Source organism: Lissotriton helveticus, chromosome 10 (genome assembly GCF_964261635.1).
Source record: "Lissotriton helveticus chromosome 10, aLisHel1.1, whole genome shotgun sequence".
Classification (NCBI taxonomy): domain Eukaryota; kingdom Metazoa; phylum Chordata; class Amphibia; order Caudata; family Salamandridae; genus Lissotriton; species Lissotriton helveticus.
In genome coordinates, this window is record NC_136071.1 from 188,826,784 (window position 1) to 188,846,169 (window position 19,386).

Here is a 19,386-nt window from a genome sequence, read left to right on the forward strand (position 1 = left end):
GCATAACTATTAAAGAGCAGTTTCTTTTCTACTTACCCTGACTGCTGTTTGAGATCTGGGAGACTATGGTGTGTACATTGCTGTTTCCATTTACGTAACAGTAATTTGTTGAACTGCCCGTCTCTGGTTATTTAGTCTCTTGGAGAGTTTACCGTCATCATTTGTCTCCAGGGCTACGCTTTAGGATTAAAGTGAAAGAGTCTTTCCATTGTCATTTGGCTTCCCGTTACCAATGGTGCCACAGTTTTTTATTGTTATGTTGCTCTAAGTATAGGTTTTGTCTATTTCTTGGTGAGATTTCTTCATTCTAGTTCTTCTCAATATTCAGAGATGTCATTGCGGAAGCGCCTTCCTGGAATGCTATGGTCAGTCACAGGTTTGTCATCATTTTAACTTTCACTTGTTCAGTATTTCAAGGTACCTGCATATTGTTCCCGGTTATTGGCATGCCACCGGGTGAGGCATCAGTCTCCTGTATGAATGAGAATGTTTCAATACGGATTTCTTAATGTTCAGTTCTGACATTATATTAAGGATATTACTTATGATTTTAGATTCAATTTTACTGCTTTAGTTTCTTAATAATATGATTGTTTTTACAATGATGTCTTTTTATGCGGTTGTACTGTGCAAGTGTGAATTCTTACTGGCACACAAATTTCCTGTGTGTGGGAATTATTACTGAAATTGGTATGTTTTGACATTGCCTGTAGCAGTGTGATCTTCCACCTGTGCGCAAATTCTTGTGTGTGGACTCGTCACCTATATTTTTCCTTCTTGATATATTAGTTTCCAGTACTTAGTATGCAAGTTTCCTGTATGTGGGAATTAGTGCTGTGATGCTTTGTTAAAGGTTTATTGTGTCAGTGTCTACTCCTACCTCTGCGCAAGGGTCTTGTGCGTAGAATAGTAATTCATATTGCTGTCATGTGGGTTTGAGTTTATTATTTTTACTGGTGCGCAAGTTTCCTGTGCGAGAGAACTTGATAATTGTCTGCTACATTATAAGACGTCCAATCACTGTGTGTGTTTTCACCTGTGCGCAAGGTTCTTGTGCGTCGATTCCGCATGTATTTATTGTCATATTGGTTTTATTTTTCGGATTCGTTGTTACACTAGTGGGGTATAGTTCACCCGTTCTTTGCTTTTACTGCCTGCTGATGCACTAGGTGAAGTGTAGTTCACCCACTTATTGATTTTCACTAGATGCCCTATCTTTAGGGATGATGTGATGTGTGTAAGCCACCCACTGCTTTCTTGTCAGGTTTAGTGATTTTCGCTTGCATGTGTGAGTAGAAAAGACCTGTGTGGTTTATTATGTTTGGGAGTACCTTGTTTCGTCTTGGAGGTTTTGTCTCTTACTTTTATGGTTTAAGTTCTGTGTTATTTCTCATTTCCATGCTAGTTTGTCCAGCTGGTGTGTTGGGGTGGTAACTCGGAGCATCATATTTGTTTGTATGCTTCTGCTTGGTGTGTGCGTTAGAATTGGTATGCATGTGGAGGGAAATATGCATTTTCTTATTGTTTCCTTCCTTATTTGGATGTTTACTTTTGGGCTGTTTTGTTCCATCTTCAGCCCTTTAGTATGCAAGATTTACCTTTAAATTAGAGCATTGTTGCCACCTTGCACTTCTTGTTATTATCATTTGCTCTGCAAAGGGAGGAGATGTGTGTCGCCTTTGGTATGTTAATGCAATGTTTACACCTTACATTCTGCAATGTTTTCTTTGAATTTTAGCTTATGTCTTTGTATGCATGTAATCTCATAAACTGAGTTGTGTTCCATCATATGCAATGTTTCCATGATGCAATTGCCGCATTTTCACATGCAGGTTTCTTTATGTAATAGCTATGCTTCCTTCTTGTATTCACAATGTTATATGTGTTATTATAAAAGGGGAAGAAGTGTTGTAACTGGTTTATGATATAACGCATCTCTACTGTTTCTCTGCCCTTGCAACTCGGCCAGTGTGAATGTAACACCTGCCTCCTGCCGCGAAACACCACCTCCAACACTACAAGAGAAAACAAAACCCCTCCACCCCCCTCCGGCAACCTCCCTCTTCCGACCCCCAGCCTCCTTCCCTCCCAACCCACTTCGAACGACCTCAACACACAGTACGTGACTCCCAACCCCCTCCCCAGTCCCTCGTGCAATTTAACATCCACGCCACAACATTGCCCCCGCCTCCCCGCACCACAGACCCCACCTAGATCCCACACGGGCACCTCACCCACTAAAGTGCAACCTAACAACGTTTGGCTCTCCCCCCCCCCAGGTTTAACTTTCCCGCCCAGAACACCCACACTGACATAGAGACTGGGCAGTGGCTCACCATGCTTGAAAGCCAAATTACCACCATAATCCAGGGTCTTAGTGAAATCCTTACCAACCTCGCCACACCCACAAAGCCTCACCATTACTCTTCCCTCCTCTCCCTCTCTCTCTCTCAACAGAGACCGCCCAAAGCTCCCCATCCAGAAGGGATCTCTATCCCCCTCTCTCATCAGACACAGAGACCGAAAAGAACTAGAGATATCACGTATGCGAGTGAAGAGGCAGCTCTTGCTTCCTCGTACGACAATCTTATTTCTGCCACCCCCAATCCAAAATACAGGTGATCACAGGACTGGGAAGAGAACAGGCCCCTCCAAAATCCCCTGGACCCCCGGCCACACGCACTATCATCCCCACGGTCCCCCGAACGATAAAACACACAACAGAGACGTCCCCCACAAACTGCATGCTCATAAACTGCAGATCAGCCACCAAGTATGCCACAGAGCTAGCGGAACCCATCCTCACCCATGACATAGACATATCATTTATCACTGAGACATGGCTAAATGACTCCTCATTTCCACTCATGGATACTCCAGTCCCCCCTGGCTTTGTTATCACCAACAAAGATAGAAAAGATCAAAGAGGTGGAGGCATAGCGATCATCCACAAAAACAATATTTACGTGATGAAAATAAACTCCTTCACCTACAACACCGTTGAGTGCCTAACCGCCAACATTAACACTAGCAACAACAAAACACTCATCTGCCACCTCATTTACCACCCCCAGGCAACACCACCACATTCACCAAACACCTGTCCAACCTGATTGCCTACTGCTCTCTCCAAGATATGAACAACCCTATTCTGGGCGACCTCAATCTTCACTGGAATGAAGAAAGCAACCTGCTAATCCAGAACCTGAAGGAGCTGCTTCACAGCAACAACCTTACCCAACACTGCTTAGAGGAAACCCATAACAAAGGAGCAATCCTAGACGCCATTATCGCCCAAGACACTACACGGTCATGATAGACCGCATCCTGCCTGTGGACTGGTCCGACCACTACTTTATCCTTTTCCACCTCACTCAGCCTATCACACCCAAACCCCCCAACCAAGACCCTCCGAAATGGCCGAAATGGACAAGAAACTTCACCCAGATTAACCTGACTGACCTAGAGGGAAGGGTTAACTCTCTCCTCACTGCCTCCACGGACGATCTATCCACAACGGAACTCACCGCCCACTACAACACAAACATGACATCGATTCTAGATCAAGTAGCCCCCTTAAAACTAAAATAAAACAGACACATCCCATCCAGATCATGGTTCAACACAGACATTAACAACAAAAGAAGACAACTAAGAGCTACAGAAAGACTATGGAGGAGCAACCCCTCCTCAAACCTACTTGAACAACTCAAAGCAGCACGAAGGAAATACGAAAAACACATCAGCAGCAAAAAATCCACCTTCTTCTGCGCCGCCCTGGACTACGCATAAAACAGGCCTAACAAACTGTTCAAAATCATCAGACAACAAACCTCCAAACCCCAGGAATCCACCCTACAGGCCTCCAAACACTTGTGTGAATACTTTGCCAACTTCTTCGAAGAGAAAATCACCAAGATTGTGCGCTCACTGGACATCAACGTCAACCTCGTCTGCAAAAACCTGCCTCCAGTGACAGTAGATAGCTCGCCCAAGCACCCCAAAAAACCTGGACGTCCTTCAACCCCATCCCGGAAACCAAGATCCTCAAACTGATCTCCACCTCCAAACCAGCCTCTCACATCCTTGACCTGATTCCCACCGAACTGACCAAAAATCTGAGTCTCTCCATAGCCCTGTTCTGGTGCAAGATCATTAACAGCTCCCTGAGAACCGGCATGATACCTTAACGCCTCAAAGTTGGCCAAGTCACCCCACTACTAAAACAACAGGCCTTGACTCCAAGGAACTGAATAACTTCAGACCCGTCTCCAATCTCCCCCTTCGATCCAAAATCCTGGAAAAACGTGTCCTCCAACAACTGACGCAGCACATGGATAACATCAACCTTCTTGACCCCCACCAATCGGGTTTCAGAAAAGGCTACAGCACCGAGACCGCGATCCTTAACATCACAGACGACATCCACAAATCCCTCGATACTGACCAATGCTGCCTCCTCATCCTCCTAGACCTATTGGCAGCCTTTGACACGGTTGATCACCAACTTTTCATCAAGGCTTTACAAGAAAGGGTAGGAGCTGACGAGGTGGTCCTACGCTGGTTTGCCTCCTTCTTACACAGCCGCTAACTAAGGATAAAAACAAAAAACTTTACCTCCAACCTACACCCTGTCAACAGGGGCGTCCCCCAAGATTCAGTGCTCTCACCTCAACTGTTCAACATGTACATGGAACCCCTCACCACCCTACTCAAAAATGCTAACATCCCTTTCCACCTCTATGAAGATAACACCCAAATCTATCTTGAAACCTCTTCCATTGATGACATTCACAGACTAAATATCACTCTAAAATAAATCCAACATTGGCTGTCGCTTAACCACTTAAAACTCAACCAAGATAAAACTGAAACACTGCTCACCTCCAACAAAGAGGAGAACCCTCATATTTCAGACTGGCTAAAAGCTTTAGATACTCTTAACGGCAATCACACTCTGACCCACTCCGTTAAATCATTAGGAATGACCCTAGACTCAAAACTAGACATGGCCAATCACATCAAGAACTCCACAAAGAGTGCCTTCATCAACCTGAAGTTACTTAACAAAATAAAATCATTCATCCCAACAAACAACCTCAAACAAGCCACCCAATCACTGGTGCTATCCAGACTTGACTATGGGAATGCCGCCCTAACTGCTACAACAAAAATCTCACCTAGCCCCCCTCAAAACTACTCTCAACGCAGCAGCTAGAATGATCACAGGAATCAGGAAATACGATCACATCTCACCAGCACTCATAAAATGGCTCCCAATCGAACTGCGGGCCAGATACACAACTGCCTGCCTCACACATAAAGCCCTGCACAAAGGAAAACCTGAGTATTTGGCTGCCAAACTCAAGAGGGTTGGCCTGACAAGGAACCTCAGGAGCCCCAGCACCCTACTACTCATCCCCATGAAAACACGCAAACAAAAAATTGCTGCACAGTCCTTCGCCGGAAACGCACCCAAAATCTGTAATGCCATCCCATTCGGTATCAGGACTATCCTGTCCTTCACAAAATTCTAAAAACAACTTCAAGTCCTTTTCCTCAACCGCTCCCTCCCGAATGGATAGCCACCATCAAAACGCTATCCCCTGTTAGTCGTCTTTTCCTGACATTCTTGCTCAAAAACTTACCTCCTGCCTGCTATTTGACCACCAGCTGCTCCTCCCTCCCCCTTAATTGGTTTAACTCCAAGACAACATGTACTCTATGAGGTTATCTCAGATCTCTTGTACTACCTCAATGCTGCTTAGCACACTTGGACTGCCGAACTTATATGTTGAATACCGCTTATTGTATGAATCTTGCTCAAAAACTGTTGTGAAGTGCTCCGATACCCTCGGGTCAGGCTAGCGGTATATAAAACTCCTTAATAAATAAATGTGCTGTGTGGAATGTTGGTGTGCATGATGATGTAATGGAAAGTGAGGATGCCTGTGATGTGGAGTGTCAGTTGTGTAATAACGGAGCCACCCGGCCCATTCACACACGCGCGCACGAATAAATAAAGGGGCGCGAGACCGTTCCGCCCAAAGTAGTACATCTTGTGTCAGTGTCAGTTATTCATTTAGCAAAGGCCCAATCCTGTGGCCTAGGGTTGCCCTTGCCCCAGTGACCGCCGTCTCCACACTGGTGACGAGGCGGGTCTGTCCCACGCCTTGACCCCGCGGACACACATCTGTTCCAGGGCACCGTGTCCTCGGTGCTCGCGCTGTCCGTGCTAGAGCTGCCGCGTTGACCCGGCTGCGGGTGATCCCTGCAAGTTTGCTGCTGCCTGCACTCAGTCGGGTGCAGGTTCAAGGAGGTGCGGCCCGTAGCGCACGGAACAGCACAGAGGTGAGAGCGATCGTGCGCATTGCCGTCCTTGCGCTGCACCGCCTCCGCTAGCAGGGACCCGCACTGTCCTGCTGCCCTAGCGCGCTCCCGCTCCCACGTGGCGGAGCCGGCGAGTGAAGCCACGCGCTCTGTGCTGCGCGTCTGAAGCAAGCGCTCGCACGGGGGGAGCTGTCGGCTCCCGTGGGCCTGCCTGAAGGCACACGCCCCCACCGCCGCGCACACCCGAAGGATTTCAAGTGGTTCAAGCTGCGGAAAGCACGGCAGGGCGAGGCTGAAACAATAGATGTCTACTATGCCCGCTTAAGGAAACTCGCCACATCCTGTACACTGCCCGATCCATTCAGGGGTGCCGGTCAGTTCTGCTGAGGCGTCTCATCCTACGGCAGCCAGGCATCTCCGTCGACGACATACTGGTCCTCGCCAGGTCCCACGAACAGTCCACTGCCCGGGCGGACGAGATGGAAGCGGCAAGGAATCGACCCACGGCTGCGCAGCGAACGTCCACGATCAAGGTGGAGAAGGTGGATGTGATCCGCAGACGGCCTCCCCAGTCCAAAGGAGGTGCGAGAGCTCCGCAGACTCCCATGTGCGGCAAGTGTGGCATGGACCACCCAACGGGAGGCAAATGTTTCGCGAGAGGAAAAACATGCTCACAGTGTGGGAAGCTCAACCATTTCGCCAAAGTCTGCAGGAGAGGGGGAGGGCGTCGCAACGTCCCTGGCCCGTGCGGGCTTGCCCCTGGGGTGCGACAGCTGACACTGGAGGATTCCGGCCCCTGTGGTAACGACACACGGACAAACTTCGACCCTGAAAGGGAGGAAGATGACGTGTTCTTCGTGTCTTTCGTTGGCAGAGAGGGCTCCAGGAGACGGCCACCGCCTATCTGCGACATCACTGTGGCAGGATCCCTGGTGCACGCACTGATAGATACTGCTGGTCAATGTGATGGACAGCGTCCAATATGAGAAGCTCGTACCTCGCCCACCCCTCTTACCGTCCAAAGCAAAGATATACATGTATGACAGAGACGAGACGCTCCCTCTGCAAAGGGGTCATGGAGGTAGAGATCACCAGCGATGGCCGGAGTCTGAACACAAGATTCCACGTCACGGAAGGAAAGAGAGGAGCCCTCCTTAGTTGCCACACGGCAGAAGACTTAGAGCTTGTTTTTTTTGCCAACCAAGTGCACGAGTTGCACGCACGTGAAATGCTCAAGGACTTCCCCATGCTGTTCAAGGGCCTAGGTTGTCTAAAAGGGAAGACATTCAAGCTGCACGTGGACTCCACGGTCCGGCCCATGGCGCTGAGGCACCGGAGGGTGCCATTCCACCTGCGGCCGAAGCTGGAGGAAGAATTCCGAAAGCTCGAAGAACTGGGGTGATAGAAAAAGTGTCAGGCCCAACCCCGAGGGTCTCCCCCCTCGTTGTAGCTCTGAAACTGAAGCAACCAGGGGCCATTCGACTGTGCGTCGACATGTGCCTACCGAACAAGGCCGTGAAAAGGGAGCGTCATCTCACGCCTACTATGGATGACATCGTTGCCGATTTGAATGGCGCAATATGGTTCACGAAGTTGGATCTCAACACGGGGTATCACCAACTTGAGCTCCACCCCGACAGCCGGAACATCACCACGTTTTCCACCCACGTTGGTCTACGTCGCTACAAAAGGCTGAGTTTCTGCGTCTTGTCATCGGCGGAGGTGTTCCAAAACGCCATAAGGGAGACGCTCTCCGGACTGCTCGGAGTAATCAACTTAAGCAACGACATACTCGTATTCTCCAAGACTCTCGAAGACCACCATGCACACCTCCGGGCCACCTTGCAACGCCTGGCGGACAATGGACTCACTCTACACCGAGCAAAGTGTTCCTTCTACAGGGAGTCGGTGGATTTCTTTGGCTACATCTTCTCCAGGGATGGGATGCGCGTGGATCCGAGGAAGGCGGAAGCCATCCGGTCAGCCACAAGACCTATGACGGCCACTGAAGTCCGAAGCTTCTTGGGGATGGCCACGTACTGCGGCCGGTTCATCCCCAACCTCGCATCCATCTCTGAGCCGCTCCGCGTCTTGACAAAGGCGGGACAACCGTGGGCCTGGTCCGCTAAAGAAGACGTGGCATTTCTGTTTCTGTTTAGAAAGGTCCCTAGGGACTGTGTGCCGGCGGGCGGACCTGTCCTGGAATCCAACGGACTTAGACCAGAACGTTACACAAGGAAGAAGGAAGTCGTCCAATGACAAAGCGAGCCAGGCTCGAAGAGCCCAACCAATTAACTTTGTAGTTGGCGACAGAGTGATAATAAAAGACCGTCACCTGAACTGGAAGTACCGCACTGCATATGAACCTGAAGTGTGGGAAGTAGTCAACACCCACGGGATCATGGTATCGGCCATGCGAGGCACCCGGGTGGTCACCAGAAACATATCTTGGTTCAAGAGAGTCCCCAGGGACCTGGGGACTGATTATCTACCGACCGAAGAGCTGGAGTGCGGAGAAGAAACTATCCCGGTGGAGATCCCACGGAGTAAACCGGAGGAAACTCAGACACAATCTCGGAGAGAACCAGAAGCGACAGAAGTCAGGGAAGATCCTGCAGTGTGTGAGACCATCCCCGCGGAGGATCCTGCAGGGTCGGAAGCGAGCAAGAACTCCTGGAGCCAGAAGTATGGTCTCCGGCCGAATCCGACCCCCAGCCAGAGACTGAAAGACTTTGCGTGGTGCGCACACAAGATCTGAGTGCTCCCCAGAGAAGAACCTATGTATCCGAAAGATTGGAGGGATGTAATAACGGAGCCACCCGGCCCGTTCACACATGCACGCACGAATAAATAAAGGGGCGCGAGACCGCTCGGGCTCTTTGGCCCAGAGTAGTACATCTTGTGTCAGTGTCAGTTATTCATTTAGCAAAGGCCCAATCTTGCGGCCTAGGGTTGCTTTTGTCCCGGTGACCACCGTCACCACAAGTTGGAGTAAGGGCTGAGCAGCAGGGAGGCTGCTCCTGGTGCGGCTAAAACAGATCTACTACAAGACCATCCTAAGAATAATAAACCTTCCTCATTCATCTACATCTTGGCTACTGAATTAATTCTTTATAACAATTTGTTTCATAAGTACATAACTAACTAACGTCCAACATATAATGGCAGACTGAGAATGTAAATGCAAATAACTTCACATTATACGCGCACACCCCGCCAATCTCAATACAGTGAACAAGCACACACTTCATTTATAATGTAAATTGTCTGACAGCGAAATCCGTCTTGTCACTATCAAAATACCAGATGGCAATATGAGCAATGGAGCGCCAGTAAAGATTATATATAAGACTTAGATCAAAATTCAAATAGATATTTTTTACAGAAACTTAAACAACGCAGAAATCAGGTGCCCAATTCCCAAAATAAGCTGGTAACTTGATTCAAGGGTGCCCTATTCTGAATTCGGCATCGTTACCCCTTTACCCTGCCAACTTACGAGCTGCTGTTGGCCGTTGGTGTTACGCTTCTTTCAGCTGGATACGCGCGTCAAGACTGCCCAGTCCATATTCTGTTTGCAGACCCACTTCTCCAGTGCTATGCTATCTATGGGTCCCCTTCTCCACTGTTGACAGCGTGAACCACAAACAGAACGGCATGAGTGCCGGTTCACGTGTAGTTGGACAATCACTTCCGAGTCGTGATGACGTTCGTGCAAAACCCGCAAGGAAATTCATTTTCCGGGGCGGATCATTTTTAACCAATCGCAGACTTCATCTACAAATACAACAGGTAGGGTCCGCCTACTTCGGCCTCTTAGGCTGTCAATCAATGTAAACTAGGTTTCTTATTGACTCGACTTGCCGTCACTTATTGACGTAACGGAGGCAACCAGATTTTTTAAATACACTAGGGCGGGAGTATTATTTTGGGTCGTGTTCGTTCTGTTTTTGCGAGAAGGCTGCTTGTCATGTATGTGTTTGGAGGGTGGCTGTGATCCAGGGAGCATTAACACCTGCGATATCGGGCTGGGTTCAATAATATGGCTCTGTAAGGCATCGAGCGCTGAGTAGGGGTATGTGTACCTGCAAGCGGTGGAGTGGACTTGTCAAGAAAATGTAATCTTCTCAAAGTCGGGTATGTATTACATTAAAACAATTCTACGTTTCTCAACGTTAACTAATTAGCTAACTGTACATGTCTTACTCAAGTTTTGAATGGTTTTAGATAGAGGTGGGCGAGCCACTAAAAGCTTGAGCTAGATGCCTGGCTCGGCTCGTAGTATTCCTGGACCCTTGAGACTAAAACGAGCCGAGCTTTCACGTGGTTTCTGCATGCCACCACCTGCTAACCTCAAGCGCCAAGAACTGAAGACAAGATGTTAACCTTTGAAATAAAACCGGACATAGAAAATATACTCCTCTGAGACTCGCTGAAGTGCGCGTTGTTAAACAACTAAACTTGTAAATCCCGGCTTCCCTGCTCGCAAACTGTGTGATCATAGGAACATATTTAAAATCCATTGGGCCACCTTATTCTTCTTTCTCATGTATGAGCACACCTTCGAATGCAATACATACGTTCAGGGCGTGCACTGTACATACATCTTTTGTGATGAAGTCTATTATTTTGCTTCATCTATAATACTAACCTTGGCTATGCGTAGGCTATTAACTGACTTGCCTCTTAGTTCCCTAATGGAATTGTTTTTAGGAAGCGGGCAGGACAATAGCCAAGTTTTTATTAAAAAATTGGCACTTTTAATAAATACCGTTTTGTTGATATATTCTTGGGTTCTATGGGTTAAATACATGTTTTTGAATTTTGAGGCGACTTTTTTTTGTTTTTTTATTCTCAGTTTTTTTTATTACAGATGGTGCATGTGTACATATACTTATATGTCCAAGACAGAAGTGACTCAAATATGAATATGGCACAACACCTTTTTGGCTTCAGCCAGTACAAGATTGTTTGCTTGTTTCATTACTGCTCCGCCGATCTGTCATGGAGCAAGCAGTCTTATTGGGAACTTTGTAATGGAAAAATAAGTTTACACTTAAGCAAATTAATCTGAGTCATTTTTCGTCTTGGGTATTCACTAACTCTGTGTTAGACCTGGGGTTACCAGTCCACATAGAGTAGCCTGGCGCAGAGCGGATAAGGCTAAACTCCAAAGGCAGACGTGTTGTGCTTACATCACTCACTTACAGCAACTCAATGTCCACTCACCAAAAACAAATGACCCTACACCAGTTTAGAAAAATACCGGTACCTTTTTATAAAAGTTATTTTCTGTTAAGCATAAAATGGTGCACATTCGGTATCTTTTCCCATCAGTTCTATCATTTACACCTGTTACATTCAATTCGGCTATTCTCAGGTTGTTTAGTTATGGTTCAATGAAATAACATTTCACATTTAATCAGTTTAGCAACAATATGCCCTAGGACCATTTAGTGACCACAGTGTAGTTTATTCAGTTGGATTATCCAATGTAACTACCCAGCAGTTGCCAACTTTTACTCCTATGTTTCTCCCCTCCCCCTCCTTATTCTCTTTTCGAATGCGCGGGGTCAATACACATCCAGAATCTTGGGGGATTTTACCACACCCTGGCTCCCCTGGGTCGCTTTACCAACCCGCCAGTATTAGCACTAGATTGGTTGAGTATCAAGTCACAAGTTCATCGATAGTCCTGTCAGGCTGACTCTCACTGGCTAGCGCACAGTTCCACAGAGTTCTTTTGCATCAAACTAAACACCAGGGCCTGTGGCGTAGGTTTCTGGGACCACGACCCTTGTCCCCCAGTTCCCCGCTTACTTGTAGTTAGTGAGGCTGGTGCCTCCAATCAACCGCTTTCCACCACCAGCGCCGTAGTCCCGCGTCAACTCCCCTTACAGGCCAAATCGCTCTGCCTCAAGCCTGCAGGAAGAGGAGGACGCACTCACTCACGGCACGCTGGTTGCACCTCACTCCGCTCTTCACCAAGGCGCAGTTAACAGGTTTACTGAAGGTCCGCGCGATCGATCCTGCGCGGGAGATTAGTGTCTTCCTTGCGGCGTCGCCTTTCTCCTCAGGCAGCCGACAGGCCCTCCTCCGGCCCCGCCCGTCAGCAGCTAACTCCTTGCTGTCGCTCCCCCCCCCCCCCCCCCCCCCCCCCTTTCTGGGTGAAGTGTCTCCTCCTCTACGGGACCTGCGCAATCCCGGGCCACTATTCCTGCGCCACCTCGTTGACTCCGCTGACTCCAGCACAGCGATCCCGCTCTACACCCACGTACAAGCTTGGAGTCACACAAGCCCAACATTGGTTACACAAGCCCAACATTAATTCTCCTCCCACCTAGGTCAAAACAGACCATTTAATCTTGCAGCTGGACCTTGTTTCAGGGTCTAAAACATGTGAGACCGGCCAGATCTAAGAGTCCCGTTCTGCTGATAAAAACAGGTCCCATTGTTGGCAAAAACAAGTCTTTGTGTGTGCAGTGCAATAAACCATGTTTGCAAGAGTCTGTTTGGTATTTGGAACCTGTTTGTGTAGGAATGTCCATGGGTTTGCCTGTAAACCGAGATGAGAGGAAAAACAAGTTTGTGGCAGCAGGTGGTGTTGATGTTTGTCGTGGCAATAGTTTGTAGCCCCCAGTTCACATACCAGGTTGTTTCACCCTGCCCTTACTAGCATCCCTCTGACCAAAGGTGACCAACGGAATACAAAATGGCTGCGGTCGGTCAGAATGACTGCAGTTTATGTGCACGTAGGAACTTCCATCCATCAGACAAGATGGCACAGATAATGTTCAGGATTGTCGTTTTAGTTTTAACAGTCTGACTGTTTAAAATGGGATGGTAAATATCAGCTAAGTGTTTTATTCTATTTTTTGCACGTGCACTTTCATATTTAATGATTGGTAGGCTGGTAAGCAATGCTGTGCTTAACTGTGGAATGGTCTATATCACCTAAGTGTTTTATTCTTTGCACTCCTATTTTTGTGTTTCATGACTTTGACTACTATACTGGAATGCAATGTTGTGCTTAACTGAGACTATTTTCCAATGGATTGCATTTTTAACATTCTTAAGAAATTTCCATTGTATTTATTTGTTATCTGCAGTTTTTATTATTTTATGGCAGCTGAAACATAAACTCTGACTTCGACTATGACTGAGTTCTGTTTCTGGTTCAGTAGCACGCACCAATGAATTTAATCAGTAATGGTTACCAATGCGCACAACACATATCATCACTCATCATGCTCAAAATACTGATATGCCGATGGTACAAAAATGAGCAAAGGAGCCATCAGGAGAAACCTTCTAGGTGGCACAAATTAAGTTTTGTTGTGTGCATTGATAACCATAAGTAGCGAATGTAACTTGTTTAGCATATTTGAGGCGGAACAATAACTGTTTTTAATAGAGGTGGGTTAACCAACAAATTTACAGGGAGCGGTGAGGCTGGGCCAATCAAAGGGTTTGGTACGGCTACAAAAGCTAGTCAATGAGTCCGGCAATTAAAATATTTGGCATGCAAATCATGCAACAAATCTTATGTTAAAATGTGATACGATGTCTTTTTATTTATTTTTTATACTATTCATCCCCAACAAAAAGTTGTTTGCGGTTTCACTCGGTAGCTAATCTTCTTTTATTTTTTATTTATTTTTTATTTATTTTTTGTCTTGGTTTTATTTAATTTGGTATGTTACATAAAACCTTATTAGAACACGATAATAACAATTATGTTGCCCCATTGTTTAGGAGGAGGCAGACCGCCTAAACGGTGAACCTCTACAGCAAGATGGCAACCAAGCACTTGGCAAAGTAAGTAATGTAGATCACCACTATTCCACAATTCAGTCTGACCTTTACCATAGCGACGTCAACATGTTAAATGACCTTTAACTGGCTGTTAGCAATTAAGTTCGATATCTATCAACTACATTGTATAATACACTTATATAAACATTGCTGAATTCATGTTCAGTGTGTAATTTGCTTTTTTTCCGCATCTCAAACAATTGTATTGCAAAGTGAGTTATAAAACTTTTCAGCCATTCAGAGCAAAATTAATTGGTCCCTAGGACCAGGTACGTTTTATGCAATTGGGTGGCTCAAAGCCAACCGGAAAATATTCTAATGCACATACCATGTGAAAAACCAATGCTTGGTGAGGCAAAATGTCATCCTTTAACTCAACACAAATTACAGCTACACCAGCACAGAATATATTGCATGTGTATTCATTAATGCCTCTTAAACTTTGCGGTAGATGTAGGCATTATATTTTTCATATCCTTTTTTATCTTGATCTTTTGTTTTGGTAAAATACGGATTACCTTTCAATGAGGTAATCTCACTTTATTTAAACAATTGGACCAGTTTAGTTTTTTTACAGATGTAATCTGACTTGCAATATTTTCCCTTTCATTAAAGGTCTTTATTATTTATCAAGTGCAACCTCTATAATTTCTATAGTTTACAGGTGTAGCAGACTCTTTGCTTTTTGCTGGGTGACTTAGTTGAGTGGCTTGCTGTATAGCTTGGCTAATTCAGTGGCAACCACTGTTTTTTTACATTTCTGAATGAACTGAATAGTCATTTTAGGTTTCCTTAATTTTAGGAGTCTAACCTAAGTTATTAAACTCTTGTAAAATGAGCTGTGTCGTGCGGAAGCATTGTATTGGACGACTATGAAACTCATTGACTTGATGTCCAATGTAAATTAATGTCCCAAAGTGTCAGTAAGATGAACAAATAGAAAAATGTGTAAGGAATCACTATTTCGTATGACCGTAAGTATATTGAATAGAGAAGTTCTTTGGCTTCTGTTATCCGGGAGCGAGCCTGCAAATTTAATGTATATTTAAGTTATTATAAAAGAGAAGAGGTCCCCCATTAAACAGAAATATAAAACCATCTTTTTACAAATGGTTTGTGTAGTTGTAGTATTCATTGAAAAGATACATAGTTACATATGTTATTGATATGTTCTCTAGTGCGTGAGAAGAGTTGCATTATTTTTAAAGCCAATTTCATTGAACTCCGGATTTTGAGCAAAGACCGTTTTCAGTTAACAAAGTTGAGTACTTTTGCAGTTGCTTTTGCCGTTCCAAAGTTTTTGATAAGTGCAAAATTATTTTTAGATATTTTGCTACATATTTAATTTAGGTCTCAAATATTTGACTTTTTAAATTGTATCCTACAAAATTGATGCCTATGTGGATGGATTGTCTAGTAAGTGTGTGTGTGTATATATATTTATATAGTGACGTGGGTAGGCTTCAATGTGGGACTTTCGTGACTTTTTGAAAGGTTAAGTGATTCGTAAAATTCTAGAATTCATTAAGTTGTGCTACAACTTTTGTTTTTAGTAGGATATTTGGATGTTGTGCCTATAAGGCCTTGGAGAGTACTGGGGAATGATCTTGGAAAATAATGGCCTATCGCATAGGTTCTTTCCCAAGAAGTCTTTTGTGGATGCTCTTTACAGTCCGAATGTGTACAGACAATGATTTGAGATAGTATTTTGGGAAGAATATAGTCATTCCTTTGAAGTAATTCAGCGTCCGCCTTCTACATTCTCAATGAGTAATGTAGAGATCTTCTGAACTGATTTTTTTTGGGATGTTGTAGACCCGCTTGTTATGAAAACAAATGAGACTGGATCTATAGGTGGTGGTCTAGAAGCACTATAACTCTGAAGCGTACTCCTTTTCTGGTCCATGTGTAAGGCATTCAGAAGTCCTAGGCAGTTTGCATTTGCAGTCTAGGTATGGCTTGACTGGGACATTGTAGCTGTTTAAAGCATAATGGAGTAGATGTAGGGAATGTAATGCTATATATAAACAAGCATTGCCAAAGCGGATAGGTCTCACCTACAGGAAGTATTGGGTTTGTCAATTTGTTTTAGCCATGTTGTACATCAGCATGGGGGAAGTGTTATCACACTTCTAATGATTGTCATATCATAGTTTATTTTTTTTCGATTTCCAACAGGCGATTGCAAAGAGAGGGAGGGCAGCATGGGCATTGGAGGATGGGGAGAGCTATATGATGCTGCCAGTCATGTCGGTCACAGGCTTTTTTTTTATGGCAGATGAGAGTTAACACAGAGAACAAATGGTGCGAGTGGCTGGGAGCAAGCAGACTGACAACAGAGGGTGGGAGACTGTGGCATTCAGAGAGCATGGGTCGGTAGACAGGAGTAGCATGAAGGGTAGGAAGTACACAAAGGAGACAGCTGAAAAATATCCTCTCTTGTAGAATACTTAAACACAAAGAAAAAAGTATTGCTTTAAAAAAAATAAGCAGTAGAGGGACTAAATGAATGAGCCCATGCTCAAGGGCTGGGGCCATCCCACTAAGAGGACCAATAAGAAACCAGCAGATGAGGGACAATGAAGCCAACCAGTGGTAAGTTGTGGGTGGTCTCTAGAAAACCAAAGTTCTCACAAGAGACAGGGCATGTGCTGACTTAGGCAAGATTTAAAAATACTCCATAAGTTACTAAGAATCTATGCTATCACCACATGCCACCAAATGGACATAACCTCAATATTTATTAATTGAGGATCAGGTTGGCTTGTTTTCATATGTTACTGTTTACCCAATCTGCCATAGGTTCATCAAGGCTTGGCTTTGTGGAAATATTGAATTTGTTTTTATACCCGCTTAACTCAAAGGGAGCCTGTAATGAATAACTTATGTACATTGGAACTGTTGCATTGCAAGCCTGTCTGCCTCATAGTTCAAGTAAGAGCCCTCCATAATCACACACTTGTGCATATGAAGCTCATGATTACATTTACAGAAATAACTGACCTGTGACTTCATTCCCTCTCCTGGAAAATGCTACAAAATAACCTCCGAGTACATGGTTACAGATTATCCTATGTTGGTGGGTACAACTTATTCATTCACCAAGTAATATGCCACCAGATAAAGGGTACAAAGTGGTGAGATGCGCTCTGCTTTTCTGAGACTTATTCTGTGACCTTGATGCCAGTCAGGTTGCCCCTCTCCAACCCTGCACTTAAGGGCCCAGCAGAACATCGGTACACTACTGGTTAGCAAGATTTCCAACTGTATTGGCAACCAGACTGTCTCTTCTGAAGGAAGCCGGTGATACTGTAATCTCATTTTCCTCATTAGCAGGTGGCTCGGCTAAGTGAACCAGTGGAAGTGACGAGAGGATCATCAGACCTTTAAAAAAAAAAAAAAAAAAAAAAAAAAAAAACTTTTTGTTTTACAGAAGACAGCTAAGTTGAGCGAAAAGGTCAGAGTCCCATCACAAATGATGCCATGTGTTTTGCTGCAAGATCTGAAAATGTCAGCATCAAGTTGCATACAGATTTCCACAGTATTCAAATGATTACACCTTACAAAGTAATATGTATTCGCTAGTAAGATGGCTTTGTTCGTTATGACACCTCCTGCAGAGATCTTTGTGTATTGTGCAAATCTCATATCCTGTAAAGCTTACATGAAATGTTGTTTGCAACGGACTTCAATAGCAAGTAATGGAAAGCCTTAATGAATCTACCAATGTCAAATATTGAAAAATACACCATTCTTCTTCTAATATTTTCTGGCATTATGAATTTATCCACACGTAAAATTTTGTTGCTCTAATACTAGCTAAAAGTTGGGTAAAGGGCAACCTCCCAGATCATTCATTTCAGATCATTTTGATAGAGGAAGGGCTTCCTAAGACTGGATTCTGGCAATTCCTAGCGAATGTTTTTAGATTTTATTTCTAATAAGCTATAAGCATACTTTCTAATAAGAGTAGTTCCCTCTCGGTTATTCACATGAATCCTGTTACCCAGTCACATATTCAAGTTCTTCATTAGTTTGTAAATGTGCTTAGTTAGTTTTGGTGATTATTACTTTGTATCCCTCGTACTATAGTTGGGTATATAAACCACTGACTTCAACCTGAATAGTTTGCAGGTTCATTTAAACTAGCTTTGGCAAAGCCACTAGGTCTTGCCATTTTGTCAATGCTTTTTGCTGATGCCGTGTGAGAAGCTGGCTTAGTATATGGTGCACACTTATGTAAGTGTAGCACCCTGCACTAATGCAGACGACCCATACGGTGATTTTAGTGGTCTTAGGCAACGTTTGAAAGCTCCAAGTTTTAGCTGTGAAGAGCAGCCTTCAGACTTTGTGCAAAAGGAGCGTAAAGCATCTTGTTTTATCAAAACATATTATTATTGGTATAGATTAAGTGAAAAAGAACCACACAGTGTATTTCTAAAAATATGTATTTATTATAAGACACAAACGCATACTGATATCTCCTACGCTGAGATATACACAATACTTGCAATAAAAATGGGTATGTAGCATGAATACAGTGGTCTCCCAGGGGAGACCAAACCATATCCTAAAATAGTGGTATGCGAACCACGACTCAAGTCAAGACTATAAGATGTAGAAGTGCTGGGGACCTAAGGAATCGCCAAAGGCAAGTAACCAGGAACGCCACGGAGGCCGTGTGCAGAGTGGGAACACGACCGTGGGCTCCATACAAGTCATTGGGTAAGGCGCGGTTGCAATTTTAAATAAGGACCCTTCCCAGTGGACCTTGAAGAAACCCTGTGGAGACAGAAGGTTGGAGAGCGATCCCACCCGTGGATACCCTAGGAGCCAGGATACCTACACCAGGGAAGCCGGATACATAGGTGTGAAGTGGCATTTGAGACCGCAGTCTAACTCAATGGAGGACTTCAGGAAAAGGCGATAGTGTCCACCCAAGGCTGGATTCAAGATGAGAAGTACCTGCAAGTAGAGAGAACGGAGTCTATGCCACTCAGAAGTGACTAGGAGGAACGGTAGCCGAATGCCTACTAATGTCCGGTGTTGTAGGAGAGTGGACGGGGACCTTGAAGCTGCAGCTGTGCGGACCAGGCAACACTGTGAAGGACCAGGAGCCGTAAACTAGCTGTCCAACTTCGGATGTCCAGAGTTGAAGGGTCGGTGTCAGTCGTGAGCTCCAACAAGCCTTGGCAACTGCAAGCAACGTGGAAAGCGAAGAAGGTGCAGTGTCGGGACCAC

The 19,386-nt window shown here is 45.1% G+C and overlaps 2 protein-coding genes across 3 annotated transcripts in view; one reads left to right on the top strand and one right to left on the bottom strand.

Moving 5' to 3' along the window:
• Positions 1–10,017, bottom strand: part of REXO5 (RNA exonuclease 5) — a 350,267-nt gene extending 340,250 nt beyond the window's left edge. For both annotated transcript variants that reach the window (XM_078665078.1, XM_078665077.1), the window contains exon 1: positions 9,830–10,017. The gene's annotated coding sequence lies outside the window, so the exon portion shown is untranslated. The remainder of the gene's footprint in view (positions 1–9,829) is intronic.
• Positions 10,018–10,223: 206 nt separating this feature from the next.
• The window catches only part of ERI2 (ERI1 exoribonuclease family member 2), a 66,033-nt gene continuing 56,870 nt past the window's right edge, over positions 10,224–19,386 (top strand). Inside the window, exons 1-2 of the mRNA XM_078665088.1 lie at positions 10,224–10,467; positions 14,086–14,148. Coding sequence (XP_078521214.1) covers positions 14,126–14,148 — 23 coding nt within the window. The 5' untranslated portion in view covers positions 10,224–10,467; positions 14,086–14,125. The remainder of the gene's footprint in view (positions 10,468–14,085; positions 14,149–19,386) is intronic.